At 37.9% G+C, this 14,669-nt stretch overlaps 1 protein-coding gene across 2 annotated transcripts in view; it reads right to left on the bottom strand.

The window, feature by feature from the left end:
* Positions 1-14,236, bottom strand: part of SLC12A2 (solute carrier family 12 member 2) — a 38,796-nt gene extending 24,560 nt beyond the window's left edge. For both annotated transcript variants that reach the window (XM_017735487.1, XM_017735488.1), the window contains exons 1-9: positions 14,030-14,236; positions 12,960-13,035; positions 12,282-12,377; positions 10,541-10,680; positions 9,665-9,775; positions 6,604-6,712; positions 6,001-6,128; positions 5,829-5,913; positions 1,646-1,800 (exon numbers count right to left, since the gene is read on the bottom strand). In XM_017735487.1, the coding sequence (XP_017590976.1) occupies positions 1,646-1,800; positions 5,829-5,913; positions 6,001-6,128; positions 6,604-6,712; positions 9,665-9,775; positions 10,541-10,680; positions 12,282-12,377; positions 12,960-13,035; positions 14,030-14,221 (1,092 nt within the window). In that variant the 5' untranslated portion in view covers positions 14,222-14,236. The remainder of the gene's footprint in view (positions 1-1,645; positions 1,801-5,828; positions 5,914-6,000; positions 6,129-6,603; positions 6,713-9,664; positions 9,776-10,540; positions 10,681-12,281; positions 12,378-12,959; positions 13,036-14,029) is intronic.
* Positions 14,237-14,669: the final 433 nt, after the last annotated feature.

Raw genomic sequence — 14,669 nt, 5'->3', positions numbered from 1 at the left:
AACTTCAGATCAGTTCTTAGCCAGAAGAGCTCAGTGCAGCACAGTGTCCTAAAGTGGTAAAGTCATTAAGCTGTGCACACAAACTGGCACTTTCTGCCCGAAACTTGCCTGTTTACAAGCTGTAAGAGAAATACAACAATCTCCCCTCACCTTAGGGATTAATTTTAGTTTGTGCAGTATTTGTTCTCAGTTATTTACCACACAGAAAATAGGTGTTTGAGCTTGAGGTGCACAAGCTCTCTCCTTACAGCTAACACTCACAGATACAGAGTTGAGAGCAGTTCGGTTATGAAATGGACAAGTCTCTCATTAGATAAACAGCCTCTCACACAAACATTTTCCTTCTGACATCTTCTGAGGAGACAGAATCAGACTCTTCGCAGAGATGCACAGCAAAAGCTGTGAGGATGAGAGAAAAAACAGCAAGAGTGTTTTTCTAATACCCAGGTCCCACTGGGTATTAGAAAAACGAAATTTCACAGAGAAGGTTTTCAAAACTCCAACAAAGCAGGGGGGTGTGAGGGGCACTGCATTCTCAGTGCTGCCTCTGGCCTTAAAAGTGACCTTTCCTCATTGCCACCAACTCATTTTTCCACAGAGAGAAGCAAGAATAACTTGGGAGGCAAAAATACTCAATAAGAAGTACAAGTAACATTTATGTTAAGAACCTTCCAAAGTCATGACTTACAAAGACACCATCAGAGGACACCATTTACAGGCTATTCACAGCTGTACATCTGACAGTATGTTGGTTCTTTTCAGCTTGAACGATGCAAGTCATTGGATTTTGCAAATTTGTCAATCCCACAAGAGCAATTCCGACTTTCTCCAAACACGAACAAAAATAACATCACATAAGATACTCAAATTATTCCACTATAAAACTTGCATTAGTGGATTTCAGCTCAATCTCTAGCCCACTTTTTGTGCTGAATTGTATTAGAACAACTTTGGGCAAAGATGGGACTACCACAAACCAAGCTGAAAGTAATGGGCAGTAAGTACATTTTCCTCAGATTCTTTCAAACCCTTACGAGTAGTTCATGGACAGCCCCAATTGGCTGTGGTGAAAGACTAAGAATTACCCCTTAACTTGTGGAGGATTTTTAAATACAGTAACATCATGTTTAATGAAAATTCATGACCTTACATTAAAGAGGATGCTGTGATAAATACATAAAACAGTCTGAAAAAGTCAGTGTTTTCTAAAAAACTTAAGAACTTAGCAAGCAAATTACTGACAGAGGCTACATATGATTACTCAGCATCATTATTGAAAAATGAGTACATCTACCCCCACCAGTGAAAGCTGCAGCACCACCACCTGATCTAAGCAGTTGACTCAGAAAAAGAGTAAATGTTTATATCATTTGTGTATGAACACCTAAGTGTTTTCAACAATCTTCTGCATACCTGCTAGAGTGTACCCCACACCTGTTCCAGATAAAACTTGTATTTATGGAGATGAGTATATGTAGCCTATGAGTTTTCCTAATACGAAATTAAAAAAGCCCAAAACAACAAATCCAAGGAAGAAACAAACAAATACCCCAAAACAACAACCAAAAAACAACCCCCAAAACACCAAATCAGCCAAAAATCCTGAGCATAAAAGAATATACCGATTAAGGAGAAGGTCTTGTACCTGGAAATTGTTCATCAGCCCATAGTGACACCCTGCTGGAGACTGACAGGATGAGAAATCATAGTTTAGTTTGCAGGCTGCAGCTGTGCAATTTGTCAGCTCGGTGACAATGGTGTCATTAACGTTCCCTGTGGCATCTCGAACTACACAGGAACCTACAGTGGACACAACAATAAAAAAAGGGCATTAACAAACTGAACCTCAAGGACATGGGTTAATTCCTTCTTATGTAATCATAATCTCACAGAGGAACATTAAAATACAGCATTTAATTTTTTAACACACTGAAGTACTAAGTCTATCTTCAATATGAAGAACAAATACAAAACAACTGCTCCCTTGACTGAAATAATCTTTAGTTTTTTAATAAAACTGAGTGTAGGAAGAAGTATAAAGCTCTAGCACAGAGAAAAATTATGTCAGTAGACTTGCAAAAGTTTAAGAGCCCAATTTTAGCTTAACATACTATTTCTCTGATATGTGAGTTTCCACACAGCTCCTGAATTGAAGTTAGTATTATGGAACACCACTTGATTTGACAAGACTGGCACAGGGTGCCCAGAGAAGCTGTGGCTGCCCCTGGATCCCTGGAAGTGTCCAGGGCAAGGTTGGAGCAACCTGGGATAGTGGAAGGTGTCCCTGCCCATGGCAGGGGATGGAACTGGATGATCTTCAAGGTCCCTTCCAACCCAAGTTGTTTTATGGTTTTATGACTTTATACTTTCTCTTTTGGTCAATTTTCCTAGAGGAGTGCAGATTTGTTTTGTATGTAAAGATTATGTTGCAGTTGGCTTCTTTTTCCTAGTCACTATGGCTCAGACATTTAAAAAATGTAACTTCTCATGAAAGCCTGTTGCCATTTCCCAATGTTTAAATAAGCCATCTCCTATGTGACCATGCTATTTTTAAGTTGGTTTCTTGGTGAAAAACAGATACACAGTACCATTTCTTCCACATTTGTTTATAATTATCACCTTAACTACTGTCACCAGTTCATCTACGATTACTTTTAATTTTACTGGTCAAGAAAACGCTGGAGAAAAAGCATTTCAGCTTGTTAGTACTAAGAAAAACTAAAGAGGACTAAAAGGCCATTAAGTCCTTCATGTCAAGAGGGTTTTGCCTCATATATGACAAAAAGTAGATCAGATTAAGTATTATTTAACGTTCTGTGGTTTAATAGCAGAGGTAATCAAACTGTTTGAACACCAGGAAATACTTCCAGGAACTGGAACTAAACAAGGAGTGGGGAAAAGTCTACAGAGTCAATAAAATTCCCTTTAATCTTTTAGGAACTTGAATGACAAGAGGTGCCTTGCAGCAGAACCTCATGACAGCTAAGGACCTAAATTAATTGCAAAGCAAGGAAGAAGGCAGAGATCTGCTGCAAGTTTAAGTTTATTCAGTAATATTCCTAGGCATCCATATAAGTTGTCTCTCTTCCATCAGGAAAATTAATTCCTAATTACCTACACCATATTTAGATTTTTCTAAGCCATGAGAATTTGATTACAGCCCACAGCAACGCCTGGTCCCAGTAGGTGGACATTAATTAATCCTTTCACTCCTCATTTCTCATTTCTCTTTTTAGTTACTTATTATGCCCAGTTGGTTAAATTACAGTAAGAGCTTCCTACACTAAGTACCTGTCTTATGGTTTTCTTGTGAGTATGTGGAGGATCTGAGGTTTTTTACTGTTTTCTTGTTTAACTGGGATTAAAAGTAAGAGGAAAATGTTTCTCCTCCTCCACTACACAAGTATTCGCCCCAGCCACTCAAGCAGTATATAATGGATTTGACAACACACTTCTCAGCTGAACTATTTGTAAATACCATTTTGTTGGTGACATTGCGGTGGCAGGCCCAGTATTGAATAAAATACCTACAGAGCACTATCACAGCCCTCCTCTTCTTCATTTTTGTCAAAGTTCAGATCCAAATGGTTAGCAGAACTTTCACATGCAGAGTCAAGTATGACAGAAAGGAACAAACTGAATGTGGGCCTGACTATGAGAACAGAGCTGGGCAGGCTCTGTTCTCAGCAGAAGACACTAGATATAAATAAGTCTGGACACTTTCTGTAACATTCATTCAGAAAAGTTTCATTTATTTATATGATTCTGGCAGCACTTTACCCTAAAAGTCTCTAGGTCTTCCTTCCTGTGAAAACAGGATTTCACCTTTTCACAAGCATTTATAAGCATGTTCCTGCCAAAGTCAAATAGAGCTTTGCCATCCTTTAAGCCTGGGAAGGTTTACAGACATCGCTATCAAGGGATCTTCTTAACTACATGAATTCCAGAGATACTACAGCCCTTCAGACTGCAGTTCAGAGTGTTTAATTTTACAAGTGCTGTAAGCACCTACAGTACGACTCTTGTTAATTAGTTTTACTTTCATAACTACAGGAAGCAGGTCTTAATGTTACTCAGAACTTTGGCTTTTTTTTTACTAGGGCTTCCCTTGTTTTTAAAGCAATAAATGATGTTCTTTGAAATGTATCTTTCAAGATTTTGCATGCAAATTTGCCTGTGAAATCTGCCTCCTCATGCCTCCTGCATGTCTGCATTAGTCCTTTGCTAAATTACGAAACTGCATACCTACTTCTCACAGTTATCTGTTTGAAATAGCTGCCTGGCTCCAGCAGCAGGAGGAGTAATTTTCCTTTTTTCAGCCTCTTCTACTCAGTTTAGCCTTCTTACTTACTATAGAGCATACAAATAGTCAATTAAATTCAGAACATCTTCTTCCTCTTCAGATATGACTACTCTGCAACATTTAGTAGCCCCTCAAATCTTTAGTGACTTGCTTACCACTCCTCTGGGAAAGGAATAGAAGTATTTGTATTTGTCCAATATTCCTAATCCAATGCCTCAAAAGGAGCTAAATTTCATGCAATCTCTGACTCCTGCTGCCTTTTTTTAAGTAGCACAATTCAAAGCATAAGTCAGTACAAAGCAGGACTTTTCTGATGAATCAAACGATTTCACGTCCGGGTGGTTTTGCAAACTGCTTCTTTTGTCAGTTTTTATATTGCATTTTTCATGTCTGGAAGCTGATCAAAGTATTCCATTAGCAAGTGAGTATTAACATTAATTTTAGTCTTGTGTGGGTTGAGGTTCCAAACGATTCAAATTTGGTAGCAAGAGGTCTATGCAGTCAATCTAATTAGGAAATGAGTGTAGCTCATTATGCTGCACAAAGCACAGTGACTACAGAGCAGCTATTTGGCAGAGCTACACTCCCATGTTAGCCAACAGAGGCAGACTAGCAAGATTGGTATCTTTGGAAAGGAAGTATCATTAGTGGTAAGATCAATGGTACTCTCATAAATGAGAATTTCATTCAAAAGGCACCACAGCTATTATAAAACTAGGTCTTTAAGAAAAAATATTGCCATCAGAAACTAGTTTATGTGATGTGAGTAAAAAATATTTCCAATCACAGGCAAGAAATATGCAGGATACCATTACAATCCTGTACTCTTAAGGTTGCTAGAATTATTTTATGGGTGGGAAAAATGTGGTTAACCACTGGTACTCTACAGCAAAACTGGTATCAACCCCAGGGCAACTTCTATGGAACATTTCAAACAACTGTGGGGTGAGAAAGACTGGGAAGAGAAGACTCAGATCAGTCTGTGATTATTTCTCCTCTTTACACAAGAACATGACACTTCCAAAAGTGGGCTGGCACTTCTTGGTCTCCTCCCTCAACTGGGGAATTACTGCTCAAGCATCCTCACCATGGTGCTGTCTAATCATCCCACAGTTCACTTCAGGTAAGTGGCTGATTAGTAATCCTCAAAACAATACACGTTTTTTCAGTAAGTACTTCCTGAAAACATGCTTTTCTAATCCAGGGATTATCCCACTGGTAAACTGTAAATCCTTCAACATAAATAACCACAACAAATGAGGAAATACCCGTAAGAAGTCTTTTGTCATCTCTAGTCTGAAGCAGTCACTTTTCTTAGAAAAGCATCAGTCATTCCAGGAAATTTTAAAACCACCTGAAAACTGAATCTCCCAACAGTAAAAACCAGAAACCTTTGGCTATAACTTTCCCATGCAGGAAAGTCAATTACATAATGACTTTAACATAACAAATTACATAAAACTGTATCAAAATACATCCTCAGAACGAACGTGAAAGGATAAAGTTAAAAACATTCTCTATTTACCTACAGATACTGCAATTCCTACGTAAACCAATGTAGTGATTAAGATGGCCAACAGCGTTCCTTTAGGTATGGCTGACTGAGGATCCTGAAAGAAAAACGTCAGTGGACAGTGATGACAGAGGTCAATGTACACTCAAGTGGTCATGAAGAGTATTTTTAATTCACTACTTACCGCAAGGTCCCCTGAGATATTTGCACCAGCAAGTATGCCAGTTGCAGCAGGGAAGAAAATAGCAAATACAGAAAAGAAAGTTTCCTCTTGTCGGAAATCTGGTCCAAAATTCTCCATGAATATTTCGGCTGCAGGAGAAGATTTAAGTCCATCAATATTCACATGGAAGCTAAAGTATTAACCCATTCCAGCCACTACTAGACCAGTTAAAAAAGCTGACAGTCACAGCACCTTCTTAAAACTAAGTGTAGAACATTTAAGCCCTAAGTCATCACTTCAACTTGAAGTAAAAGTCAACACACTAAACTTAAGCAGATTTAAAAGTAGAAAAAATACTTACAGTATTAAATACAGCTTTTTAAAATTTAATATACTCAATATTAAGCAAGTAGGATCAAGTTTTGACCCAACAGCTTTAAGGGACAAAACCACAGAATTTTGAAAAAAATCAGGAAAAAAAGTCCTGAATCAATTATATATATATATATATTATAATCATAGTTGGATAGGACTACAAGATATATTAGATGTTTAATTTACTTCTAACAGCCTATTTTGCAAAAAAAGGAATTGTTTACCATACTGTAAACTGTTCCAACATACCTTTATAACCAAAGAACCCTTTGGGCTTCTTGCTGTCCAGAGGAATAAATGTTCCTATGACAAAGTCTCCAATAGCAAGTATGAGGATCACCAGCAGGACTATCTGTGCCTGAAACACAGTGATTGCTGTCAGACAGGAGAACTTGTTCTTCGCACAGCATCAAGTGTTGTGCTATAAAATAGAAATGTTCACTTGATTCCAAATTCAGCTTAGCCTTCTCAGCATATTTTCCGCAAATAAATGAGGAAAGCTGGAGAGAACTTGCACAACGATTTTTAATTAAGAAATAGGGATAATTTCCAAGTTTTATGCCTAATCAAAAAAGTTTATTATCACCAAATGCCTCAAAATTATACTACTAAAGACAAAATGCTTAAAAGGACTAATTTTTCTATATATAAGTTGTCCAGAAGGAATGCATTTGAGTAGATGCAAGAAATTCACATGAAAATAGTCAAATGCAACACAAATGCTACTACTGCATTACTACCAATGGTCATACTTTGTCTTACACTTTACTATGTGCTATTTACTAAAAATTTTATTACATACAGAATCAAACAGCTTTTGTTTCCTATTTTATGCAAGGAACTAGGTTATTTTGCTACATTCTCATGTCCTCAACCCTTACTTATGAAATTAAATTTCAAACTACAACAATTACTTGTTAGTTCCTAGTTTTGAGAATTCTTTTTTTACAACCTAGAACTTCAGTCACTTTTCCACAGAACTACTGTAAGCCCTACAAGTTGAACAAGAAGTACTGTAAACCATCCAACACCTCAACAGTGTGAATAAAGATAAATCTAGGCATTGTACGTGTGGTTCAGGTCTTCCGTTTAAATAAGCAATCACATTGCCGTTATCTTTTGGGTTATTTGATTCCTTAGAAAGGAATGCCAGTTGCTAGGGGGAAGCTATTCACAGACCTTTTTTAGGCCCAGGATCAGAAGTTAATATGCAATTATCACTGTGGAATTGTTGATGCCTACAAAACAAAGTTTTCAGTTCACACAGCCTCTCAAGAAAACAGGGCAGAACAGTGATAAACAGAGTGAAATGGCCTGGAGCAGATTTAGAAGTCCACGTGAAGAAAACAGTTCTTGCCTTGTATTTACATCTTTGTAAAGCCTCAAGAATAGGTGAAAGGTGTAAGGATACAGCTGGGTGGTTACAGAAGTCTTCAGTCAGAGAATTCCACAAGAAGTTACCAGAGAGCAATTGCCATAAGTGGATTTTTCCAGTAACTAACCTAGGCTTCTCCCTGAAGCTAGGGATGTTTACTCAATATTTTACCTAAATTCCAAAGTCTGAAAGAATGGGCTTCTAAGACTTCAACACAAGGAGCTGAGCTGTAAAACCACAAACTCTGAAAAGCCATTTTTTAAAGGCAACTTCCCTGGAATCAATCCCAGTCTCTCTTCACTTTTAGATTTATTTCAAAGGCATTATTGTAGATTCCCCTGCTCCATCTTCCACAGCTAAGGCATAGGAGAACACCACAGATCAAGATGGAGACATCAGTGTTTTGCTGTGCTGAGTTGTATGTCAGCCTGCATGAAATGCTTGTTTGACAGGTTGAGTTGCCTTCTCATTGCTCTCATCTGCCTCCTTCCATGATGGACAAACCAAGCCTTGACTTTTGCACTAAGGACATGACTTTTGAAAGCTACCCCTAATAAGGATGACACTGCAGTAACACCACAATTCAGGTCTGATATAGAAACATTAAACAGGGGTATTTCCATGCAAACTATTGTTATATTGCTTGTGCTACACAACAAACCCAAGATACTTCTTGTGACTTCAAGTGGCAGTAGCCAGAGAATTAATAACAAATAATCCTTTCAAAGCAGTTCAGAATAAGGAAGTCAGCATTGTTCGCCGTTGGGTGTATAAAGACACCATCCAAATTCAAGTTACAGACAGTGAAAGACTACTTGAAAAAGTAAACAGTTTTTACAGAAGTTCAATTTAAAAGCACATGCCAAAGTCAATTTCTGTAAGTTTCTTTTCTCCCCACTGGTCAAAGTAATGCACTCGATCTTCACTCAGTTCTTCTAGGATCCCCGTTTCTTGGAAGCAACTATGATAAAAAACCCTCTCATTTTGATTATAAATACCATCATCTTGATGCAGGAGCACAGAAACTTACAATACTTCACGGAGAGGTTCCTTCAGCTGCCTCTCAGTGCAGAAAATAGGAGCTATTGTGAAATAAGTATCAGTCAGGAAGGAAGCCCCAGTTAAAGGCTCTTCTCAATTCTTTGAGTAGATTACAGACAGATATTCAGAAAAAGCCTACAGGGTGCAGGAAACAGCAAGCTACACTGCCTACTAAGGCCAAGCAGAAAACTGGTAAGGCAGCTTCTGTATTAAGGTACTCTGAGATCTCTTCAGTGTTTGCTTCCACAATCAGAGCTGACCTAAGACCGTGCAGCCACAAGAAGACAAGGGAAGGAGATTTTCCATCCCACACATTCATCACCACCCCCATTCAAAACACTTCTCCATGCTGGCTCTAGTGAATGCATCCCACAGTTTGGCTGTTTCCAGGTGAAAACCAAAACAGAAGAGAAGAGAAGGGAACAATACTGGGTTTGAGCTAGCAGAAACTACCCAGCTCTCAGTTGGCTTTGGGACCAGCCCTGTGTTTTTCATCCACAGAACTTGCCTAAAGGTCATAGTAAGGCAAAATTCCCATGCTGAAGTTCTTACCTTCTCCTCTGATGTAACTGCCCATAAGAGGGAAATACCATTAACCTGACAATTAAGAGTCATCTATTTGTCATTAAGAGTAGATTATGCTGGAGTGTAGGTTCTCATAGATGCTTAAGCTTCCAGCGAAGGGAAGTGGTTAAAGATGTGAAATGCCGTTCAGACCTGCACATGCTAGTGCCAGTCTCAATAGTTATTGCATAAAAATCAACTGACTTGTAACATGCCACCATGCAGAATTGAATACACTAAACAGACTAAAAATAAATCAGACAGCTAAGGTACAAAAATGGGATCAAAATTATGAAGCAGAGAATAAAAGAGAAGATGGGAGTTCCTTACTTTTGCTTCCCACTCCATTCCTGCAATGGAAATGCCCAGCAGTATAACCACGGTGATAGCCCCTATAATTCTGATATCATTCATTTCATCGATCATCAACGTTCCATTTTCCTAACACAACAAACAAAAAAATGCACAGTCATATACTTCATCAGGTAAATACCTTCCCTATCAAAGAACAGCATTTTATTTACTGTAATTTATTAGTAGTTAGCCCGCAGACCACAAATTTACTAAATGTAAATTCCATTTAAGGATACAAGCAATTTGGGGCTTTGCCTTGTTTTTAAATCAATGAATCTTCCAAATGTAAATGATCAGGGTTGTTCAGCCTGGAGAAAAGAGAGCTTCAGGGAGATCTTACTGCGACCATTTAGTATTTAAAGGGGGCTTAGAAGAAAGACAGGGACAGACTTTTGGATCAGGCTTGTGGTGACAGAATAAGGAACAATGGCTTTAAACTAAAAAATGGCAGATTTAGACTAGAGGCAAGAAGAAACATTTTACAGTGAGGGTGGTAAGGCCCTGGCACAGGTGTACCCAAGAAGATGTAGCTGCCCCATCCCTGGAAATGTCCAAGGCCAGGTTGGATGGGGCTTGGAACAACCTGGGATAGTGGAAGGTGTCCCTGCCCATGGCAGGGGGGTGGTACTGGGTCGTCTTTAGGGTCCATTTCAACCCAAACCATTCTGTGATTCTGCCTGGATGGGAGATGGACTAGGTGACCTTTAAATGTCTCTTCCAAACCACACCATTTTATGATTAGATGAATAAAAAACCAGACATCATCTCTACCTTTATCTATAAAGTATATACTTTACATACTCAAACTTTATATATTAAGTATAATCAATATAAGCACTATCATCCATGTACCTTCAGTAGCTCAACAACTGTCTCTGCAAAGCCAACAACATACATTGCTACTGCCACAGCATTGGCAAATGCAAAAATCAGACCTATGGCACCACCAAACTCTGGCCCCAGACTTCTGGAAATTAAGTAATATGCTCCTCCTGAAAGAAAAAAAATACAAATGACAAATAAGTCCTCTACATGACAGAGCCTAAAACAGTCATCAGCAATTTAACACTTACATGAGACAGAATCTACTCACTCTTTACTGCCTGATGTATTAGAAAATAACCCCAAACTCAGTATTTTAGGGACAGATATGCTGAAATATCAGGAATGTATTTCAAGTTCTTAGGAAAAGAGACCAGTTGGAAATAGCCATGACTCATGCATCACATCATATTATTGAGGTATGCAACCAGCTCTATGGCTAAAAAACAAATTATAAGCACAAGCTGCAGTATTAGTGTGCTTTTTGCTTCAAACTGCTCAAAGCACTTGTGCAGTCAAGATCAAGAAACTGGCAAAGCAGACTGCAATAAACCCACTGAAGTTCCAAACCTCCGAGACCTGTTTCTAAAAGCTCTGTTGTTAAAGGAATTTTCTACCCTCCAGTGGGACTCTCAAGAGCCAGTTTGTACTTTTGAGCTTGACAAAAACAACATCTCAAATCCCACATGACAATGAAAATCTGAGTATCTGGAGAAAAGTGAAGTTTAGAAAATGTAGCAAAGGCATATTACTTTATTCAAGGAATTTAAGGCTAAGCTGTCCAGAAGCAACAAAATCCTCCAGCTCCAGTGTGAAGTAACTGAGTGCATGCTAAAAATCTGCAACAGGAACTGCTTGATTTCACTGCATTAAATTTCTTGTGCAAATCGTTTGTGTGTACCCAGCTTGGCCATACTCTGCATGTCTTATGTAACATAAAAAAAAAATCTTACTGTAACGTAGTGTTTTCACAGGAACAGTTGTTCCTATGCAATTCTACAGTTCTTCCAATTCAGCACTTCAAATTTTCTAATGAAGTACTATTTTTCAAGAGTGGCTTAAAAAAAAAAAGAGCTCCCATATGAATGCAAAAACCTGATATACATAATGGAATTAAAAAACCAAAAAGGGTACTTAGAAACTAAGCTTGACATAATGCTAATAACACAGCTGATCTTTCCCAGTAGGTCTGTTTACTTTGTGATAGTGAGGGTTTTCCTTTTCATTCTTAACCTAAATGAAGATAGTTTTATAAGTTCCTACTTTAATGCCACCTTATTTTTTTACTAGTAGCAGTCTTGTAATGTCATGAAGCAGTTTGATTGTGTCAGAGGCACCAATCACTTCCAAAAATAGCTGGTAACAGCACATAAACCATGGAAGAGAATGAAAACCATCACCCTCAGGAAAGGTGGAGCTAACTCAAGAGTTCGGAGAGTTACTTGTGTGAAGGTTTATTTCAGGACATGAACATATACAGGCACGATCAACTAACCAGCGGAGCTCAGGAGAATATTAAGACCCTACTCATTCCTGGATATGTAGCCTTAAAAATGTCTGTATTACAAAAATTTACAAGAAAAAAAACTTTCACAGCAGAAAAGCAATGCACTAGTTCAAATCTAATTAATAGGCTACCTATTGATTTTTTGTTAATTACATGACTGTTTAATCACATACAGAACACAAGGAAGGCTTTGCTCCTCAGCAGCAACAAAGTGTGCACTCCCAAGAGAGGAAAGCTTTAAAAACTTCATGAAAATAGCATTACCTCCTCTTACAAACCCATTTGTGGCTATTGCTGAAGTAGACAGTCCTGTAATAGTTGTCACAACAGTGGCCATTCCAATAACCAAGACAGACAGACCTTTTGGAAAAAGAGAAGAAAAGCAGAGTAAGCCCAGCAGTATTCAAGAGTAAAATCTTCAGCTTCATTTAATCACTCTGGCCAATGCAACACAAATTTACTGTGTGGGCTCCCACACATTCAAGCAAAAGGCTTTTTCTTTCTCCTCTTGTACAGGAGTCTCCAGGATACAAATAAAACTGGGCAAAGGTTCTCTTAAATCAGCAAGGTAAGAGCTGTATTCTAGAGATTCAAGGAAACACAGGCCTTTTGCAGATCAGAAATTTTCTGCAGTCCAAGACTAAGTTAAGCCTTTGAAAATAACTGCTTATATACTACATAGTCCATGCAGGTTCTAATAACCAGAGATCAAAAGTTTATCTCTGCAGTTCACTGAATGTCTCTTGTAAAATACTTGCCTCATACCTAAATGTGAAAGTCTAAGTAACTGGTTGAAGTTTTTGATACTGGTAAATTACCATAAAAATTGGCAATATTAAGGTAAACTCCTATTCCTGTTTGAAGTGTAAGCTCAGGATCAACACCTCTTGTGGACCACACTTGAAATTTACTGAAATAAAATTACAGATTTAGTAGCCATACCTATCCCAGCTTGTCCTACAATCCATGACAGTCTGATGAAGAGCATCACACCCCAAATATTTAACATACATCGTACCTAAGATAAAACAGAAATTTCACATAGATTAGTTCTTGCATCTTCACTAATTTTCACTAATTCTTCATTTCAGTTTTTAATGTTCTTGAAATTATCTTGCTGTCTTTTCTCACCATTTTTAAAATTATTTCACAAGAATAGGACATATTATACAAGTTTAAGTTTGATTTAAAAAAAAAGGGAACTTAAATATGACTAAGTTAAAACAGATGAGAGTACTTCGATATGTGAAACTTGCAGTATGTCTTGGCCAAACAATAATAACTTAGACTCTAATCTTTAGGATCCAAAATTCGTACTACAAAATACGTGACTTAAGATAGAGGTAGACAGAGGTCTTTGATGACTGTGAGGTCTACAACCCCTGTTTCTATCTCCCACAAATCTATCAAAAAAAATTGCACTAAAGTAATGCCCTACTAAATAACTTATTCTTTTTAAAATAACAAAACAACTGCTGCAACTTTCCATTTCTATAACTTTTGTATCTTACAACACAGCTGTACAATAACAGAATGGAGAAGTGGGCATTTTTTTTTAATCCTTTTATTTAAAACTCTTAGATTTCAATAGAAATAGAGTTTGCATTGTACAGAATTTAGACAGGAGACTACATACAGATCTAGGGTCTCTCTCTTACCTAAAGAGTAAGGTATCAATCTTACAAAAAAGGAGATAAGGACCTCGCCAAACCACAGAAGTAAAGCACGTATTTTTCTACTACATGATCTTTTTCCTTCTTGGAAATCATGCAACTTAAAAACTCTCAAAACCTGTGCTAAGAAACCATAAATCCTTAAGAACTTGAAGCCCTGAAATATTTATTTTCTTAAAATTCAGTTGAAATAGGAGCAACCCTTCCTAAAATTATGGCATTTATCACACCTCTCATACTGCATCATCACAATGCCAGTCAAAAAACAAGGTAGTTGGAAAGATCTGCAAGAATATATCAGCATCTGTAAGACACGGAAGAATCATATATCAAACTTACCAGTACACCTTTTATCCAGCCAAACTTGACCACCCCTTTGCTGTCAGGTGTGTAAGCAGCAGCTGCATCCCCAGCTGGTGTGCCTTCCTCACCATTTGCGTAGCCATCCTCAAAGGGTTCCTTGGAAAACACAAAGTTTGTTTTTTGTGTGACTGACAGAGCAGAATGGGCATGTTGTAAAAAACCCTCCATCTCCTTGTATAAACAGAAAAATTAAAAGAATGACACAGCAGAAGTTTTGAGCTGCTCCTCTATGTCCCCTGCATCATGCACATCTCAGATTTCAAGGAATGAAAAACAAACTTACAAGAGCAAACTGTCAGCAGCCAGAGTGGTAAGTATTTTCAAGAATTAGTTCTATATCCCTTAAAAAAAAAAAAATCAAACACCTGGTCTGCAGAAAAAGAGCTGTAAGATTTCAAATGCACAAGAAATTTTACTTCTTAACCTGAAAGCAAAGACTGTTCTACTGCAAGTTACTGGTCTCTGCTGAAGCACTTGCCGTAGTTCAGACTTAGCTGTCATTTGATCAATTTTTCAGGAAATAAATTATTAATTTCCCTGAAAGCTATTCTACTACTCTTTGCAAGGTGATGCTGCCAGAAAGAAGGATGGGAGATTGGCATTTCAGGAAAAAGGA

Source organism: Corvus brachyrhynchos, unplaced genomic scaffold (genome assembly GCF_000691975.1).
Source record: "Corvus brachyrhynchos isolate BGI_N302 unplaced genomic scaffold, ASM69197v1 scaffold325, whole genome shotgun sequence".
In the NCBI taxonomy this organism is placed as follows: domain Eukaryota; kingdom Metazoa; phylum Chordata; class Aves; order Passeriformes; family Corvidae; genus Corvus; species Corvus brachyrhynchos.
This window is presented reverse-complemented; position numbering and strand designations above follow the sequence as displayed.